Source organism: Homarus americanus, unplaced genomic scaffold (genome assembly GCF_018991925.1).
Source record: "Homarus americanus isolate GMGI-L3 unplaced genomic scaffold, GMGI_Hamer_2.0 scaffold51859, whole genome shotgun sequence".
Taxonomy (NCBI): Eukaryota; Metazoa; Arthropoda; class Malacostraca; order Decapoda; family Nephropidae; genus Homarus; species Homarus americanus.
This window is the reverse complement of record NW_024711292.1, coordinates 18,644,690-18,666,914: the sequence shown is the minus strand read 5'-3', so window position 1 is coordinate 18,666,914 and position 22,225 is coordinate 18,644,690. Positions and strand designations below refer to the sequence as shown.

General features: G+C 37.0%; 1 protein-coding gene across 4 annotated transcripts in view; it reads left to right on the top strand.

The window, feature by feature from the left end:
- LOC121854641 (putative glycerol kinase 5) overlaps window positions 1-22,225 on the top strand; it is a gene marked incomplete at its 5' end in the record, with an annotated part of 197,031 nt that overhangs the window by 54,643 nt on the left and 120,163 nt on the right. For all 4 annotated transcript variants that reach the window (XM_042349522.1, XM_042349443.1, XM_042349356.1 and 1 more), the window contains 1 exon segment: window positions 6,219-6,410. In XM_042349522.1, coding sequence (XP_042205456.1) covers window positions 6,219-6,410 — 192 coding nt within the window.

The following is a 22,225-nucleotide window of genomic DNA, read 5'->3' as shown; positions in this document are numbered from 1 at the left end:
GCGCTGTGTACTGACAAAATTTTCGTTTGTAATTCCCTTTAAAATGGCTGGCAAGCATAAAAGTGAGAGTTCTCGTGGTGCTGAGAAGAAAAAGAGACAGCCAATTTAAATTTTCTATGTATAATTTAAGCATTTTCGACTTACGACCAATTCGACTTACTATCTGGTCGTCGTGATGGAACCCCGTCATAAGTTGAGGAGACTGTATATATATATATATATATATATATATATATATATATATATATATATATATATATATATATATATATATATATATATATATATATATATATATATATATATATATATATATATATATACACAGTGGTCCCTCAGTTAACGAACGGTTCGATTAACGAAATTTCGGTTTACGAATTACCTCCCATAAGGATCTTCAATTCGGTTAACAAACAAAACTTCAGTTAACGAAATCCTTACGACAACACATTTTGTTGTGAGCATCAGCTGATGGGCTAGTCTGCCAATTCAGTCATCTGTTCTATGTTTACATTCGTTTGCAGTGGAGTAAATATCAAGAAAGTTGTGCTCTTTAATATTTGTGCAGTTTTTATATTAAAATTATTTGTCATTTTAAAATTTAATTAACATATTGATAATATATACAGTACAGAGAACTAGTTTTTTATGCGCCCATCAGCGGCTTGACTCACACCGCCAAAGCGTTAGTTTAACTTTGTTTACAGTGGAGGAAACATCATGTTTGTCGCTCTTTTGAATACAGAGTATTTTTACGTTTTTACATTAAAATTATTGGTCATAATGAAATTTAGTTAACATATTGATAATACCGTATTTTTCGCTTGGAAGACGCTGCATCGTGGAAGACGCACCCTGATTTTGGAAATGAAATTCTTAAAAAAAAAAAAATTACGGGATTTAGCCCATCTGGGCACAGGTCACTGACCCACATTGGGGCCTAGGGGGCGAAAATTTAATAATAATAATAATAATAATAATATTAATAAAGAAATATCAAGAGTGAGAAACAATATACCTGTATGTATATTGTGTTGTCAAAGTAAGAGAAACAATTGAGACCCTGCAGAAAGTCAGATCATCAACCTGGGACTTGGTCACATAGCAGCAGGGTCTACCATTAGACAATACATTATGCTTCCAATATCTTCCCAGACGGTAGTACCTCCTTGTTTGGTACATTAGCTGCCTAATACCTACACCAGTGAAACCGTTGCTTGATAAGAAGGTGAAATCTTTAATACAGCACTCATTTTATACACCTGGTCACCTCCACATCTTAGGGGCTGTAGTGTTTACATTCTTTCTCTTGTTTTTGTCGGTATGACGACGGGAAATATTTTCCAACAGTAGAAGGTAAGCAAATGTAAACATGTATATCAACGTTTATATAAAACAAAAAATCTTTATTTAAAAACAAAGTAAAAGTAAAAAAACAACTCGTTTTTTGCAAAACCAGTGACTGATTGGTTCTACACAATTATAAAACTGAAGAAAATAAGCCCTCCATTGTAGCTGTATTAAAATTAATGTAGAAAAATTAATATGGTTGTTTTCAGTAATCTTATTTAATGTTAATAAATGGAACAATGGAAGTTGCTAACAATTAAGGGTAAAAAAAAGTGAGATCGCGTATGTAAGTGCGCACATGTGTAAACATATCGTCATTACTCTACATAAGAATATGAAAGCAACACTTATTTACTGTTCTTATATATTTTAATTAATGTTTCTGAATTTCTTTTTGATTGAATTATTGTTTATGTGTGCAAATTGAGCAATACAATTCATTAATAATACTAAGAATATTAAAACACATGAGGAGACAAGACGTCATTGTTTTTGTTGTTTACAAAACCTGTGACTGACTGGTTCTACATATAAAACTGAAGATAATAAGACCCTGGTTGTAGCTATAGTAAAATTAGTATGGTTGTTTTAAGTAATGTTATTTAATGTTAATAAATGGAACAATGAAAGTAGCTAACAATTAAGGGTAAAAAAAAAAGTGAGATCACATATGTAAGTGAGCACATGTGTAAACATACAGTGACCCCTCGGTTAATGAACTCAATCCGTTCCAGAAGGTCGTTCGTTAGCCGAAAAGTTAGTTAACCGAAACCATTGTTTCAATGGGTTTTTGGGTAATTGGTTCCAGCTCACCGAAAATTTCCTAAATTCAACAAAAATGGCAGAAAGGTTCACTTACTTTGAGGTGTGTATGTAGAAGGCTCCTGGATGATGATGATGATGATGGGATTTAGAATGGGGGTGGAGGAGAAGGAAGAAGAGAAGACATTGGGGTGGAAGAGAAGTCAACCCCATGGCGCCATTTCACCCATAAAATTTTAGTTCTCTTGGTGTAATTCAAGATTATATTCTTTAAATCAACACTGCACTGCATTATATATTGTCAATATGTAAAATATATTTCAAAATGACCAATAATTTGCTTGGAAACACAGAAAAAAAGCGTTTAGTTGAAGAGAGTCTCAAGCAAGATGTTACCTCCAGTGAAAACAGAGGGAGACTAACGCCTGTATGCTGTGTTAAGAGGCTGGATGCCGCGCATTAAATTAGTCACTTTATCTTCAAATATGTTCAATAATTGTTAAAATGACTAAAAAATTTAATATTAAACTTTTAAAATTATTGAATAGTATAAACTTCTTGATATTTACTAAAATAGAAAGAAATTTAAGCCCTAGAACCGATTAATGTATTGGCGGACTAATACTACAGCTGGTTGACCGCCCAGTGCAAGCCAAAACTTGTTGAGGTCGGCTCGTAAGAAACTCGTTAACTGAGGGGTTGCTCGTTAACCGAATTTAAGAATCTTATGGGAGGTAACTCGTTAACCAAAATCTCGTTAACCGAGGCGCTCGTTAACCGAGGGACCACTGTATATATACAGTATATATATATATATATATATATATATATATATATATATATATATATATATATATATATATATATATATATATATATATATATATATATATATATATATATATATATATATATTGTTTTTTTTATAAAAGAATGGAATTCCCATTACTATATCATTAGAAATGTTTCGTTTAAGGATATCTTATTGGAAACGTTTCATAGAGAATTTATTTAGGATCATTATGGTATCAAATTCATCTCCCTAATACAATTAAGCTACGCTTGAGAGAGGAAGGGGAACTGACCACGTACGACCCCCCCCTCACCCCCACACCACAAACACACCACCACACCCTCCCCCACACACACACACACACCCCTCCCCCCACACACACCCCAACATCATACCCTCCCCCACACACACACACACCCCAACATCACACCTTCCAACATCACACCTCCCCAACATCACACCTCCCCAACATCACACCTCCCAACATCACACCTCCCTAACATCACACCCTCCCCCAACATCACACCCTCCCAACATCACACCTCCCCAACATCACACCCTCCCCAACATCACACCTCCCCATCATCACCCCCATCACACCCTCCCCACACACTCACCCCATCATCACACCTCCCACACACACTCACCCCATCATCACACCCTCACGACCACCCCATCATACCCTCCCCACACACTCACCCCATCATCACACCCTCCCCACACACTACCCCATCATCACACCCTCCCCCACACACTCACCCCATCATCACACTCACCCCACACACTCACCCCACACACTCACCCCACACACTCACCCCACACACTCACCCCATCATCACACCCTCCCCACACACCCCAACATCACACCTTCCCCAACATCACACCCTCCCCAACATGCACTCCAACATCACTCACACATCCCTAAAGAGGGCATTAAGACAGCAGACATTAGGAGTGAAGGTCTTATTGTGTGACAAATTTGTGTGTGTGTGTGTGACTGCATGGTAGCAAGTTAAATATCAGCTGTTGAGGAGCACTTGGCAACACTTATTTCCACTCCATCTCTCTAATCACTCACACCTTTCTGCTTTCTCACTCCATATTTTAAACTGTTATGTAATGTAATGTTGAAGGGATACAACTTTGCACATTTATACTTATACTTATCACAGTCTCCCGAAAAATACTTTAGGTTTTGTGTTTATTCAAGACATTTTCAGGTCATGAGACCCACTAATACCCCGGCCAAGAAAGGGTGACCTGACATTCCATCAGAAGGTCAGTAATATGAGACCCACTCATCTCCCACAGCTCAATGGGAGTGGAAAATACCAGTCTTTGCTGTAACACACAACTTCATTAATGTCCATATCATTTAAATTTTAAATTTTCAAATATTTTTATTTAACCAAACTTTTAGATAAACTATTCTGGATTATTATAGTAAAGAAATGGAGTTTCTAACTTAATTAGAACTGCATTTACGGATTCCGGTAGTTTAGACTCCAGGAAAACATCCCCAGCACCCAGAAACATTCTGGGGAAGTTGGATAGTGTCTGTGTGTGTAAGATTTCTATTTTAGACACTCAGAGTCCTTTCCCAGTAACCGGAAAATATTCCGGGGATAAGGAATTTTTCCGGGTTTCTGAAAGTTGTCTTGTTAGCCGGAAATCTCTCATCCCCGGAAGTGCTCTGCACCAATTGTTCCGGCTAACGGGGATATCACTGTACTTGTGTGGATAAGGAAGAAAGTGATCATAGTATTGGATGGATATATTTTCATCCCCCCTTCACTATCACTGCAACAGATTGTAGGGAGAAGAGCGGCTGAATGTACTCTCTTTTGTTAGGTCGTGCTTGGCTTATATTTAGGCCTAAAAGATCCTGATTGGACAGCGATAATTTCGAGAATCAGTTATTGATTAATCTCAATAGAAAGATTAGCAGATAAACATGTTTAATGCTGAGTTTTTTTTATCTTTAGTTAACTAGTTTTATATAATTTACTGTTGATTTATTTTAATATTTGAGACAATTATTTTGTTGTTACTTTTTACTTTCAGTACTTGAGTACTTTATGAATTAGATACTTTTTTACTTCTACTTGAGTACATTGAACTTTGGATACTTTTACTTTTATTTGAGGAACATTTTGCCAGTGTAGCAATACTTTTACTAAAGTAACAAAGTCCGGTACTTTTTACAACTCTGTATTTCCCTATTATATAATTGTCGGTTATGTGAACCATCGGTCAATGGAACGTTTGCTTACAGGGTTGGGCTGTATCTAACTACTGTAAATTAGTACCTAACTACTGTAATTAAGTACCTAGCACATTAAAAAAAATTGAAAACATTGATTTAGTATATTACCGTAACCCATTCATTATGGGTCCACCACCTTTAATATTTTATTTGGGTAACCACTAGATAATTTTATTCACCTCATAGGCGAGCTCATACAAAACGGTTTAAGTGCCATTTTTGAAAATTGTCCCACTGCTAGTTTTATTTGGACACCTCCTAAAATGATTCCCATTGGTTAACTTTGTGTTTCTGTCAGGCAGCACAAATTATGTGAAACATTTCCTTGCCCCTGGCAAGTGACTTTTGAAATTTACCTTTTTTTTTTCCTCATATTTTGAAGGAAATTTGCTTGCAATTTTTTTTTTGTGGAATAAGTTAAATAAAATTTTTAAAGCATTCAAATTTATTGTGTGTATCAACTCATAGGTCACTTTTGTCTGGCAAAATGTCTTTTATCCTGACCCTTCTTTATCAGGAATGAATGAAGAACTTTGTCAATTTTCTTGCTTCTTTTTTCACTTCAATTTGTGACACATAACTGCTGACACCGCAATCAGTGGGAGCTTTTATACAGATTTGCAGGTCTGGTTATTGTGAAAATAGACTATTAGAAATAGAATGGATTATCTGTGATGTCACTAAGGCTGTAGCACACACTTAGGCCTTCTTAGCTCAGGTCATTGTGGGAACAGAAATGTCAGGTTTCAACTCATCTGTGACATCATGATATGGCGTCATTCAGGCATGACACACAGCCCCCCACCATCACATTGCTGGTTGACGGACTTCACTGATTAAACGTGTACAGGTCACACAGTGACTGACATATTCTTGTCTGGTTATTTTCCTGTCAAAAATTATAAACATGTCCACCAGTTGTGAAATCAGTTTTTTGAGCATGCCCTGGTTGCCAGGTACTGCTAATCTGCAGTGCTTATTTCAGTGTTTGGTAATTTCTTTCTGAATATTTCCAGAGGAGTAAGTAGGTCTACTCTCTTCTTTCAGATACATGCTACCGATTACTCCAATGCCAGTGGAACAGCCTTATATGATCCATTCATTGAGGATTGGAACATATTCTTCTTAAATCTACTGAAAATGCCAAGGAGCATTTTCCCAGAGCTACGTAATTCTGTTGGAGACTGGGGAGTGTGTTCACCTAAGTTCTTTGGTGTTCCAATCCCTATCACAGCAGTGGTGAGGTCACATGTTTGAACCATTGATATATTAATTCTTTTTCACTATTTAGTCTGTTATCCACATGCCACTTTTTTTTCCCTCTTTTAGTCTCAATTGTCCACAGGAACAAATAAGGGAAGTATGAAGAACTTTCTCTGTTGTATCTCCATCTAATGGTAAGTAGGAAAGTTTGTATATGTCCTTACAGTTTTCTGACTCTCACAGCTTTTAAGGTACCCACATTCTGAATGTAACTTACCCGACATAGTCCAGTCAAATTAGGATTTTTGGTGGAAAAACTGATAAAAAGATTTGCATACATAATCCAGAAGGCTACAGAATAAAGATCAAAAGAGTTCCCCTCCATCAGAGTGCAGCATCCCCCTTTTTTTTTACCCCCAAGGGGGGGTTGTGATTACTTTTTTGTAGTTTTGTACTAAGTGGTGCATCAGATGATAAAACTGCATACAGTATAGGCAAAATTTTTGGAAATAAAATTGTGAACAAGATTGTATATATAGGCATTTTTCCCGTAGATGTTAAAATTTTTGTGGAATACACGTCTGAAGTGGGAGGGGACTTTTAGCATGCAGCGAGAAATTTGTTTCTGGCACTCAGTTTTCGGCAAATAACTCAGAGACGCCTTAATTTTCTTTAAAATGCATATACAAGTGATATCTCCATTACCGTATATCTCGGCCTACAAGGCGACGGGGTGTATAAGACGGCCCCCAAAATTTCCATTTAAAAAGTAGCTTTTGAGCCCTATTCGCTGTATAAGACCGGTACCCCAAATGTGACACTTACCATTGGGAGCTTACTGACCCAGTAGTCCTTTACCAACCATCCCATTGACCAGTGCTGTTTACACATCCTTGGTTTTTTAAAATAAAGCCAATTCACTTCAAGTAATGGCATCAAATTTTACTGGTTGGTGTAGTGTAAACACTAGTGACTCACTTAAAAGTTTGTTATTTAACTTGAACTAATGTCGGTGTCGAATACAATTGTTTCATTTACTTAAAATGGATTTACCGATTTATTTGTTTATTTATATCATACTGTAATATATTAAACACACTGGAAGTATTTTCTTTAATTTATAAGCTTGCTTCAGCGAGCTACAGTATTCTAATTCAATAGTGTTTCATTAGGATTTGAGTGAAAAAGATTACTGTACATACTTACTACATACATTTATTACACAAATATATATATACATATATATATATATATATATATATATATATATATATATATATATATATATATATATATATATATATATATATATATATATATATATATATATATATATATATTCACAATATTTTATAATTGCAGTCATGTACTGAATATTCTATGTAAAAAATATAAATTTTAAATGAATTATTTCTAGTGTGGTCGACTTCCTACACAAAGACAGGTTATAAATAGCCGTCTTATCTCCCCTCCATCTCTTACCCTCTGTTCTGAGAGAGAAGGTCTTGGTAAATAACTTTTGTTTGTTTATTTTCATTGTTTGTCTAATTTATCATGTTGTATCAAAGTAATATTACTAAAAGTTTTAGGCAGCTACCAAACAGGGAGATACTACCGCCTGGGAAGATATTGGAAGCATAATGTACAGTATTGTCTAATGGTAGATCCTACTTCCATATGGCATCACGAAAATTGTGACCAAGTCTTAGGTTGCTGATTTATCTTACTGCCTCATTTACACACAATTGCTGAGTTTCAATTGTTTCTCTTCCTTTGACAACACAACATACATACAATATAATGTTTCACCTTTGATCTTTTTTCCATTTATTTATGGTTGGTTGGTTATTTAAAATAATGCCAATTCACTTCAAGTATTGGCATCAAATTTTACCCGCTGGTATACACTAGTGACTCACTTAAGCGTCAGTTATTTAACTGGAACTAATGTTGGTGTGAGTAAAATATTTCCATTTACTTGAAATAGATTTGCCGATTTATTTGTTTATTTATTTAGCTATAATATATTGTAATACATTAAACACACTGCAAGTATTTTCTTTAATTATATACTTGTTTCGCGAAAAAGGAAGGCTACCATTATACCTGGTAGGTGAAGTTGACCAGACATTTATGATCATTAAGGACCAAACTCCGAATCCATGACGTGACTTCTGTTCATCATTCTCATCCTAAATTTACCACTGTCGGTAGTTTCAAGAATTAACGCAGTCATTTACTGAATATTCTTTGTAAAAAAATTAATTTTAAATTAATTATTTATAGGAGATAAGTATTATGATCAGTAAATATACAGATATGCATTACTGACCACCTCCGAACACAAGGACGGCTAAAAATAGCCACAGGCGGTCACTGTCAAGGTCGCTTTCCCTTTCTCGTCACTGGCAAATGGGGGGGGGGGTGATGATAGCAGCTGTGTTTATTACCGGGGTATATTGTTCTTTTACGGTATGTTAGACAGGTTTATAATACATTTTTATTATTTTAATATACCGGTAATCTTCATTTTAATCCAGCTTCCCAAATGTAAGTTTCAGTATAAAATAATTAATGGTAGGACCTTGTGAGTGGTTTACCATGTTTCCATCACCACTCTTGACACGCTAAACCGCAAAATTTAAGAGGTAAGAATTTTATCTCTGGTGCTTAAGACGACCCCCTAACTTTGGGCTGATTTTTTTTTTGTTCAAATTCCGTCTTGTAGGCCGAGATATACGGTAGCTGGAACAATTGGTGCAAAGCACTTCTGGGAATGAGAGATTTCCAGGTAACGAGACGACTCTCTCAAAGCCGGAAAAAATCCCCCATCCCCGGAATTTTTCATAAAATGTACCCCCCAGAAAATCATTACCATTGGGAACGATTTTCCGAGAAAATTTCAATTCCGGCTATCGGAGAGTTCTGGTTAAGAGGGATTCCGGCTAATGGAGATATTACTGTTGAAACTGTGGAGCGGAAAATTTACTATTGGTTTAAGTGAAAACATTTTCTTGAAGCAGCTTTCAAAGGTTTTCTGACTCGTTCAGTAGAAATTAGCATATGTAATGCAAAGTCATTTCCACACCACCTTTGAGTTAGAATTTTTGGTGCATTTTTTTTTAGTGGTTTCCCCAGTAGGCCTATTCCACAATTTTCTTGTTTAAGATGAGACCATTAAGTACTCTTTATCAGTCACAATAAGGTCATCACTGGGATCATCTACAGTTTCAGAATTCAGGCACCTTTGACCATGGCAAGTAGTGCACATTATAGAACAGTGTAAACCAGATTTTGCACAACCACACTGCTTCCCACACCCTAATGTGCAGCCACATGAAATAAGTTTCAAGAAATTTTTGGGGGCTAGTGCCTCAATTGTGTAGACAGGTGACAGAGAATTGAAAAAATTTTTCCAGCCCCACAACTAAGTGCTGTGGTGTTTCTCCTCGCCAAATTTGAACTTGGTGAAGGACACGATAACAATGTTGCCTAGCTGCTGCAGAAGTGGACGGAAGACCTGATAAGAACACAACCTTATTTGAGTGACTGCCAGAATTGTTAAAAGAAAGAAATCTGTAATGATTGAGATTTGTTTTAGTGTGTGGAACTTTATACAGAGCGAGCATGAAACACTCTCCGGCGGCTGCAACTTCATCATGAGTCGATTGAGGATTGTTGAAAACCAATATCACATCTTGCAGAGAGTCTTCTTTGTTGAGGAGGTTGACCGTTTTCATTTTTCCAAATCCGTAAAATGAGAACGTCGTGTTGCAACCAATAAATGCATGAGCTACGAAAACTGATTCTTTGCAGTTCCTTAGAATATTGGAGCATTGCAAATCTCGATAACTGTAAAGTCTTGCTCTGAGATTTCGATATGCTTCTTTTAAAAACTTGGTAATATATCTGTCTTCTGGAGTAAGAGCAATAATTAGAGTTAGAAGATGTACAGTATGTATGTATATATATATATATATATATATATATATATATATATATATATATATATATATATATATATATATATATATATATATATATATATATATATATATATATATATATACGTATAGGTATATGCTGATAGATTCCCTGGATAACATTTCACTGCCCGTCTCGAAAGACGACTTCATCGAACTCATCAAACTATGTATTAAGGATTGCAAATTCGAATTCAATGGGGAATATTATGCTCAAAAATTTGGTATGGCAATGGGTAATCCACTCTCACCTGTATTAAGCAACCTATATATGGAATTCTTTGAAAAGAAACTATTAAGTAATATTTTACCACCCTCAGCAGTCTGGTTTAGATATGTTGATGATGTATTATGTCTCTGGCCATGTAATGAGGACCTAAAAGCTTTCCTGCCACAACTTAACAACTTAGCCCCCTCGATCAAATTCACTGTGGAATTAGAGCAAGACTGTAAATTGCCATTCCTAGACTGTCTGATACACAGAATAGGTAACACTTTTAAGTTCAGTATTTATAGAAAACCAACTAATGTGTGTTCATACATTCATTATTATTCTGCCCACCATAATAAAGTCAAACAGTCAGTATTTTCAACAATGTTTTTACGTGCCTTGAGAATTTGCAGTCCGGAATTCATCGATGAGGAATACAAATATGTATATAATATTGGCTCAAACCTTAAATACCCTAGATCTTTCATAGACAAATGCTTAAACATTACTAAGAAAACTTTTTATAGAACTGACCCCAAGCCCACCCATGACCATAAGAATATCTTAATATTACCATTTCACAAAAATTTCTCACACATTCCTGCACAGCTAAAAACCTGGAACGTCAATGTGGCATTTAAAAACTCATGCACTGTTAAACAAATGTTAATCAAGAACTCCCCCAACAACACAATTGGTTGCATTTATAAAGTTCCTTGCAAGGAATGTAATATGTTTTACTTAGGCCAGACAGGTAAAGATCTTGCAACTAGAATTAAACAACACAAATACAGTGTTAGGACAGGCCAGGAATCCAATGCTCTGTTTGTTCATTTGAGGGATAACAAGCATTGCATTGACTGGGATAATGCCTCCTCAATATTACCATGTAATTCAATTGATAGTAGGAACATCATAGAATCTAGTCTTATTAAACATACCGAAGCATTCAACATGAATTTGAGTAACGGCATGTACAAGCTGGACAATTTTGTAATTAAGAAGATTTGTGATCAGGTGAGAAGGCCGGGTCACTTGACCATCTGACCTGACCACCAACCGTTGTGTGCTATTTAAAGATTAGTAGGGTCATTACCTAATACCTGACCATTGTGGACCTGGTCTCACCCTCCTCTGTATATATACACCTTGATTTGTATTACTCTCTCTAGTCTGTACTCACCCCTGAAGATGTGAATTACACGAAAGCGCTTGGGAACTTCGTGTTTTCTTCTTTCCTTGTGGTTATCAGCATATACCTAGATCACGCGCACCTACAGTGATTTACTTGCATATATATATATATATATATATTCGTTCCAGAAGGTCGTTCGTTAACCAAAAATTTTGTTAACCGAAACCATTGTTTCAATGGGTTTTTGGTTAATTGGTTCCAGCTCACCGAAAATTACCTAAAGTAAAAAAAAATGCAGTAAAGTACACTTACTTTGAGGTGTGTATGTAGAAGGCTCCTGGATGATGATGCTGATGTGAATTTGAAGTGGGAGGTGGAGGAGGAGAAGGGAGAAGAGAAGGAAGTGGAGGTGGAGGAGGAGAAGGAAGTGGAGGTGGAGGAGAAGCATTTTACTGCTTCTTGGAAGGTGAGTCACCTTCCATGAAAATGTCAGGAACCTCTGGACTGACAGATTCTCCAGCAGGAACATCCTCTCTCATTCTTAAAGTGGAAGGCTGAGGGCTAGCATCTGTTTCCCTATGCCTTTTAGTAAAGAAACTGTCAATTTTGGGTTGTGGGGCATTTTCCTCATCATTATTAACTGATTGTTGAAGGAGACCATTGTGTCCTCAACATTACACAAAATAGGTTCTGTTGTTTCCACATCTGGGTGCCTTGAAGCCAGTATCCTAAACTTTTCCCAGTAGTGAACAACATCTTTCAAATCTGAAGTAGACATATGGTCATCACTTTCCCTTTCCTCCTCACCACTGTCAGCCTCTAACATCTCCTCCAGTTGCTGCAAGTCTTCAGGAGTAAGTTCCTGCTCATGAGACATCACAAGCTCTTCCACATCATCCTCCTCCACTTCAAGGCCCAATGACTGACTAATGGACACAATCTCCTTGTCCAACTCTGCTTCTTCTTCAAATCCCTCAAAATCATGAACTGCTGATGGCCTCAGTGCTTTCCACGCAGAATTGAGGGATCTAATGGAGACTTCTTGCCATGATGACACAATTAATTTTACAGCCTCCAGGATGTTAAATTGTGTCATCCAGAACTGTGCCAGTGTTAGTTCAGGATCAGTGGAAGTTGCCTGATAACACCACCTGAACATTTTCTTCATGTACAACTTCTTGAAGTTGCTGATCACATTCTGGTCCATTGGCTGCATGATTGATGTAGTGTTGGGAGGCAAAAACATCACTTTGACAAAGTCAAATTGAGCCTCCAAAGTGCTGGCAAGTTCAGGGTCATGACCAGGGGCATTATCCATGAGGAGAAGAGCCTTTAAAGGGAGTTTATTGGTGGTTAGGTAGCTCTTGACAGAAAGGCAAAACACCTCAACAGCCCATTCATTAAAGAGCTGTCTTGTCACCCATGCCTTACGGTTGGACTTCCAATAAACTCCAAGCTTTCCTCTTATCGCTTTTTGTTGTTTGAACACCCTGGGGTTCTCAGAGTGGTAGACAAGCATAGGCTTCAGTCGAAAATTCCCTGAAGCTTTGGCACCAAGCAATAGAGTGAAACGGTCTTTCATGGGTTTATGCCCAGGTAAAGAGGCTTCATCTCTGGTGATGAATGTTCCTTTGGGCATTTTCTTCCAAAACAGCCCAGTTTTGTCCACATTGAACACTTGCTATGGAAGATAATTTCTTCATCCACCAGTTTGTTAAAGTCCACTACAAACTTTGCTGTGCCTTTTTATCTGCACTTGCAGCCTCACCATGCCTAATAACACTGAAAATGTCACTTCTTTTCTAAAATTTTTCAAACCAGCCGTTTGCTTGCCCGAAAATCTTCGAACTCTGTCTAGAAGAACCAGGTTGCTCCTTCCATTAAATGTTCGTTAATCTCCCTGGCTCTTTCACAAATAAATTCTGTAGAAACTGAATCTCCTTTCATCTGCTTTTCCCTGATCCAAATGAGAAGTAACCTCTCTGTTTCTGCTATTAGGGATCTACCTTTAAACAGTCTGGTAGATTTGTCTCTCACTTTCATTTCCTTAAACTTGTCTTTCTGTGCAAGAATTGTCGACACAGTTGATACCGACATGCCATAGTCTTTACTAAGCACATTTGTTCTAATGCCCTGTTCATGTTTCTTTATGATTTCCTGCTTTACCTGGATTGAAATAACTTTTCTCGATTTCTTTGGAGCCATGCTGGATTCGATTTCAACACTGAAATTTTAAGTTTTATTGCTGTAAATAAAGAATATTTTCTTAAAATAAACACTGCACTGCGCTATATATTATCAATACATATAAAACATATTTCAAAATTACCAATAATTTGACTGGAAACACAGAAAAAAAGCATTTATGTTGAAGAGTCTCAAACAAGATTTTCCTTCCTCTGAACTGATAAACAAACTGACGCCAAGCTTGGTGTGTTGAGTGGCTGTTTGGCGCCCAAAAAACTAGTTTCCTGTACTTCAATTATGTTCAATAAGTGTTAAAATGACTAAAAAATTTAATATAAAACTTTTAAAATTATTGAATAGTACAACCTTCTTGATATTTACTAAAATGGTAAGGAATTTAAGCCCTAGAACCGATTACTGTATTGGCGGACTAATATTACAGCTGGTGAGCAGCCAAATGCAAGCGAAAATATTTTGGGAAAAATTCGTAAGGAATTCGTTAACCGAAATTTTTTCGTTAACCGAAGTGAAGAATCTTATGGAAGGTAATTCGTGAACCGAGGGATCACTGTACAGTATATTCTGGGTTTACGCGGTTAATTAAACCCATGGAGGTCCGCGTATAAAGCAAAACGCGTAAATAAAATAACAGAACATATGGGATTAATTGAAATAGGTACTGGGCTGACCTCCAGACTACCCTTTTTTTGGGCTATCGCCGACACAATCCGTACATTGTAGTAAAAATAACATCTTAATTTTATGATGGTATGCACACACAATTAATATTTAAGAGAAATATCAATAATATTAGGTTTTTTAACACTTACATTAGTAGAAGAGATAACTGGGCACACGGGGATGGGGGGCTGGTTCCGAGGCAGAGGGCAGATTATTGGCCCTCACCTATATCAACTGTATCTCTATCCGCCACAGAAGCTAGCAGGGCCTCTTCGTCAAACCCCTCGAAGTCCATATCCTCACTAGTACTGACTTGGGCTGGCTGTGGTGGTTGGCGGGTGAAGAACTCAGTGATGCTTTGTTGACGGCTAGCATCGATGTGGTCGTGATACTACTGAACATAGGGCTCCATGCATTTCAACAGATGATTATTCGACTTCGTAGCGATGATTACCTGACTCTTTGGCAAAGATGAACATCATTCTCTCAGCTAACTCGATGACCTCCTTCACATCAGCATGTGTTAGTTTCTGTTCTTGTTCTTCTGAAACACCTCGCTGCTCACTGACATCATCATCTTCCAACATCTCGTCCACAGTCACTTCAGGTTGCCTGATTACCTCCAGGATGTCTTCGTTGGTGGTCTCAGAGAAGCCTGCAGCTCTAACACTTTGTGCAGCCTCTCTTGCATTCTCCAATGCCACAGCAACAGACTGAGCCTCGCCAGCCACCGCTTGCCTCTGCCTCTCACCTGGGATACCCTCCAACACATGACGCCATGCGTGACGAATCGTTGCCACAGATAGCTGCCCCCATGCCTCCATGCGTGACGAATCGTTGCCACAGATAGCTGCCCCCATGCCTCCACCAAGAAATCAACAGCTTTCTTCACGTTAAACAGTTTCCAGAAATGCTTGACTAGCACTTCATGGTCAGCCAAATCTTGTTCGTGATCCGCGTCCTCACTCTCGCTATCGGTGCCACTCTCTAGGTTCTGCAGTTCATCCTTGGTGTTGGTAAAGTCGTTCAGGAGCCGAAACTTCTTGGCGGAGAAAGCAGCCTTCACGTTGCAAATCAACTCCTGATCCATGGGCTGGATTAATTACTTAGTGTTAGGGGTGACGATCCGGCAAAAGGGGCGAATGTCCTGATGTGTTGTCGAGGAGCAACAAAATGTTGAATGGCACATTATTTTGCGCTGTCAGAATTTCTTGACATCAGGAACGAGATAGTTGTCAAACCAGGAGAAGGACAGACCAGAGAACATCCATGCCTTCCCTGAGGTTAGCCAGTGGACATTTAACTTGCTCATGTCCATATTCTTGTAGGCATGTGGCTTGCGGGCTTTGTGGATCACAGACAACTTCAGCTTAGCAGTGCCGGAGGCATTGGTGGTGAACAGTACGGTGATGCGCTCCTTCTGCATTTTGCACCCCCGACACTTGCTGGCAGACTTGACTATGTAGGTCTTGGATGGCAATTTCTTCCAGTACAACCCTGATTCATCCATATTGAACACTTGGTCGTCGGTGTACTGTTCTTCCTCCATAATTTTCCATAAAAATGGGGGAAAATTCATGGCGGCAGCCCGGTCGGCACTTGCTCCTTCTCCGACTATCTCAATATTGGTGATCTTGTTGCATCGTTTAAAACCTTGCAGCCACCCAGCTATCAGAGATTTCCGGGTTTGAGGGATTCCGGCTAATGGAGATACAGTATTACCGTATATCTCAGCTTATAAGACGGAATTTGAACATTAAAAAAATCTGCCCAAAGTTAGGGGGTCGTCTAAACCACCAAGTATAAAATTCTTACCTCTTAAATATTGTGGTTTAGTTTGTCAAGAGTGGTGATGGAAACATCGTAAGCCACTCGCAAGGTCTTGCCACTAATTATTTTATACTGAAACTTACGTTTGGCAAGCTGGATTCAAATTAAGATTACCGGTATATTAAAATAATAAAAATGTATTATAAACCTGTCTAACATACCGTAAAAGAGAATTATACCCCTGTAATAAACACAGCTATCATCACACACCCCTCCCCACCCCCCCCCATTTGCCAGTGAGGAGACAAGAAAGGGAAAGTGACCGCGAGATTGGGCTATTTTTAGCCGTGGAGGTGGTCAGTAATGCATATCGGTATATTTACTGATAATAATACTTAAAATTTATTTTTTTACAAGGAATATTCAGTAAATGACTGCATTAATTCTTGAAACTACTGACAGTTAAATACAGACGCTTAAGTGACGTCACTAGTGTTTACACTACACCAGCTGGTAACATTTGATGCCATTACTTGAAGTGAATTGGCCTTATTTAAAGTAACTAACCATAAATAAATACAAAAAGTAAAAAAAAGATCAAAAGTGAGAAATAATATACTGTATGTATGTTGTGTTGTCAAAGTTAGAGGAACAATTCAAACTGCAATTGTGTGTAAATGAGGCAGAAAGTCAGGTCAGCGCTGAACCTGGGACTTGGTCACAATTTTCGTGATGCCATATGGCAGCAGGGTCTACCATTAGACAACACATTATGCTTCCAATATCTTCCCAGGCGGTAGTATCTACCTGTTTGGTAGCTGCCTACTACCTACACAATTTTTAGTAATATTACTTTGATACATGATAAATTAGACAATGAAAATAAACATCAAATTTAATTACCAAGACGCTTCCCATTGGCAGCTGTAAGAAGAGGGGGAGATGGGCTATTTTTATCCCTTTGTGTCTGAAGTGGCCAGTAATACCATATATTTACGGTATCTCCTATAAATAATTAATTTAAAATTTATTTTTGACATAGAATATTCAGTAAATGACTTTTAAATAAATAAACAAATAATTCGGTAAATCTATTTCAAGTAAATGGAAAATATGCAAACAAATGTTATTTACCACCACCCTTCCCTCTGGCTCAGGGTGAGATGGAGGGGAGATAAAGAAGGCTATTTATAGCCCGTCTTTGTGTCTGAAGTGACCAGTACTCTAATGCACCATAAATATGGTGTTATGAGGGGCATCACGTGGTGTAGTAATTCCCTCACAGATGGTGTTATAAGGGACCTCACGTGGTGTAGTAATTCCCTCACAGATGGTGTTATGAGGGACTTGACGTGGTGTAGTAACTCCCTCACACATGGTGTTATGAGGGGCATCACGTGGTGTAGTAATTCCCTCACAGATGGTGTTATGAGGGACTTGACGTGGTGTAGTAATTCCCTCACAGATGGTGTTATATGAGTGAGGTGTGGCCCCAGGGCTTCCTATCATAGACGGATTAACACATTGCCGGTTGTTGGGTCTCACGGGCCGTTATCACTGGGTACCTGGGACCTCACTGTGTGAAGGTTAACTTGAATACGACTTTTACTGTTGAGTTGTTCTCACTGACTCAAGCACTGTTCACCAATGTTCACCTCTGTTTAACACTGGTTCCATTCCTTTCCCAAATGAAATTGTAACTTCTGGCGAGAACCTGTTGATACTCCGGTGGGGAGAAGTGGTTCAGGGGAGGGGGTTGGTATGGGCCAACTTAACAGTTGACCTGGCTGCTCCGAGAGGAGCGCCAGGTACGTCTTGACCCTTCGGTGGTCGTCTTGACCCTTCGGTGGTCATGTATGTATGTATGTATGTATGTATATATATATATATATATATATATATATATATATATATATATATATATATATATATATATATATATATATATATATATATATATATATATATATATATATATATATATATATATATATATACAGTTGTACCCCACTTAACGCGGTCAATAGAACCCAGAGGGTCCCGTGTTAAGTGAAATCCTCGTTAAGTGAACAACAGAACATATGGGATTAATTCCAATAGAAACCAGCCCGACCCCCAAACTCCACTTTTTGAAGACACATAACTATGTTGTAGTAAAAATAACATCTTAATTTTATGATGGTACATGCACACAATTAATACTTAAGAGAAATAGAGAAATACAGTCGCCAAGTTAATGTCCATTCAAATAATGGACTCAACTCCCTCCCCCTCTCACACTACACTGCCGGCTCTTCCCTCTCTGAGAAATTTTTGGGGAAAACCACTAAATTTTAATAAATAATACCTCAAACTAAAGTTAGGATAATACAATTGACATTGCTGGATTCCTTGTAAGACCAGGAATATTTTGAATATAAATGTCATATATTTTGCACAAAAGATAACATAATTACTCAGAAAAATTTTTATCTAAAATTTGTATGTCTAATGCAAAATATATGATGTTTATATTCAAAATGATCACCAAATTATAAGAATTCCAGCAATGTAAATTATATTCTGGCCGGGTAATTTGTATGAATTTTATGAGCTAAAACAAATATCTTCAGTTAATAAAAAAAAAAATAATCTTCATACACTATCTGTCAATCAAAGTACCCCACCTTGCCCCCCCCCTCTTCCAACCGCGCGGTCAGTCCCAACCCTCCCCCCCACCCCCCACCAATCATCCCTTCAAGAGAAGAGTGGGTGAAAAATTTAGATTTTAACATTTTGTATTAAATAATACCTCAGATTAAAGTTAGGATAATATAATTGACATTGCTGGATTCCTTGTAAGACCAGGAATATTTTGAATATAAACGTCATATATTTTGCACAAAAGATAACATAGTTACTCAGAAAATTTTTTTATCTAAAATTTGTATGTTTAATGCAAAATATATGATGTTTATATTCAAAATGATCATCAAATTATAAGAATTCCAGCAATGTAAATTATATTCTGACCGGGTAATTTGTATGAATTTTATGAGCTAAAACAAATATCTTCAGTTAATAAAAAAAAAAAAAATATATTCTTCACGGGGTAACAGATGGTCGGTCGGTCCCTCCCTCCCCCCCACCCCCACCAACCGTCCCAAGGAGATGTGTGGGAAAACCAGAATACTTAACTTTTTTGTAATAAATAATACCTCAAACTAAAGTTAGGATAATATAATTGACATTGCTGGATTCCTTGTAAGACCAGGAATATTTTGAATATAAATGTCATATATTTTGCACAAAAGATAACATAGTTACCCAGAGAAAAAATGTTATCTAAAATTTGTATGTCTAATGCAAAATATATGATGTTTATATTCAAAATGATCACCAAATTATAAGAATTCCAGCAATGTAAATTATATTCTGGCCGGGTAATTTGTATGAATTTTATGAGCTAATACAGGCAGTCAGGCAGGGTGGCGGGTGGGGCAAATCTAAAAATAGCGTCTCGAGCCCGACACTCACCGTGTATATGTGGAAAAAATCCGTGTTAAGTGAAAGTTCAGCTCTGGCGAGGCACCGCGATATATGATAAAAGCGTTAAGTGAAACCGCGTTAGGCGGGGTAATACTGTATATATATATATATATATATATATATATATATATATATATATATATATATATATATATATATATATATATATATATATATATATATATATATATATATATATATATATATATATATATATATATATATATACATATATATATATATATATATATATATATATATATATATATATATATATATATATATATATATATATATATATATATATATATTTCAAGTAAATGGAAAAATTTTACTCGACACACATTAGTTCCAGTTACCGGTAAATTGCAGACGCTTCAGTGACGTCACTAGTGTTTACACTACACCAGCGGGTAACATTTGATGACATTACTTGAAGTGAATTGGCCTTATTTTAAAAAACCAAGGATGGTTGGTAAAGGACTACTGAGTCAGTGGGTAAGTGTCACATTTAGGGTACTGGTCTTATACAGCGAATAGAGCTCAAAAGCTACTTTTTAAATGGAAATTTGGGGGGGCTGTCTTATGCACCCCGACGCCTTATAGGCCGAGATATACGGTACTGTATTGTAAACCAAGTAATTGAAATTGTATTTGTAATTTAAGCTTTAGTTGAGTAATTGTAATTGACCTTAAATAGTGTAATTTATCCAAGCCTGATACCTTCAACAATGTTTTGATAGTTTAGGTCTTTTCTATTGCCTAAAAAACTATACTCAACATTCTTGAAACTATTCCATGCTTCTTTCTCACACTGGTTCATCGATTCTTCAAATTGGTGGTCCAACATTAACTTTTGGATTTGAGGGCCCACAAAAATGCCAGCTATGATTTATTCATATGTGACTGATGGAAATTCCCTGCATATGTACCTGAAACAATCACTTTCCTTATCTTGGGCTTTTACAAATTGTTTCATTAACCCTAATTTAATATGCAGAGGAGGCAACAGCACTTTCTTGGGGTCAATCAATGGTTCATGTAGAATATTTTTTGAACCTGGCACAAGAGCCTGTCTAGGTGGCCAGTGTGTTTTTGTCCCAATGTTCACGTCTTGCTCTGCTGTCCCACTCACACAAAAAACATGGCATTTTCATGTATCCACTCTGTTGACCAAGCAACAAAGCATTTACTTTGAAATCTCCACAAATCAACAACCATGATCTTTATAATGAACTTTCTCTAGAAGTACAGTGGTCCCTCGGTTAACGAGCACAATCCGCCCTAGAAGGTTGCTCGTTAACCGAAAAACTCGTTAACCGAAACCATTGTTTCAATGGGTTTTTGGGTAATTGGTTCCAGCTCACCGAAAATTGCCTAAATTCAACAAAAAAGGTAGAAAAGTACACTTACTTTGAGGTGTGTATGTAGAAGGCTCCTGGATGATGATGATGGGAATTAGAATGGGGGTGGAGGAGAAGGGAGAAGAGAAGGCATTGGGGTGGAAGAGAAGTCACCCCATGGCGCCATTTCACCCATAAAATTTTAGTTCTCTTGGTGTATTTCAAGTTTATTTTCTTTAAATCAACACTGCACTGCATTATATATTGTCAATATGTAAAATAAATTTCAAAATGACCAATAATTTGCTTGCAAACACACAAAAAAAGCATTTAGTTGAAGAGAGTCTCAAGCAAGATGTTACCTCCACTGAAAAGACACAAAGACTGACGCCTGTATGGTGTGTTGAGAGGCTGGATGGCACGCATAAAACTAGTTTCATTACCTTCAATTATGTTCAATAATTGTTAAAATTTTCTAAAATTTAATATAAGACTTTTAAAAGTATTGAATAGTACAAACTTCTTGATATTTAATAAAACAGTAAGGAATTTAAGCCCTAGAACCGATTACTGTATTGGCAGACTAATAGGACAGCTAGTGTGCAAGCAAAAGCATGTTGAGGGGAGCTCGTAAGGAATTCGTTAATCGAGGGAAGGCTCGTTAACCGAAGTTAAGAATCTTATGGAAGGTAATTCATTAACCGAAATTTCGTTAACCGAGGTGCTCGTTAACTGAGGGATCACTGCATCTGCAAATTTTCATAAGTTTCCTTAAGATGAACAGAGTGAGCCACAAGAATTGATGAAAATACATTTCCAATATGAATTAAAACTCGTTTGAAACTTGTTTTTGATGAATCGATGAACAACCTCCATTCAGTAGCTGTATAGGTAATGCCAAAATAGTTAATTAAAGCAGACACATTACTACAATAAACCAAGGAGCCTTCCTCTGAAAAAAATAAAATAGTTCTTGTTCACGTTGCCTATACCATGAAATATATGTCCCTTTG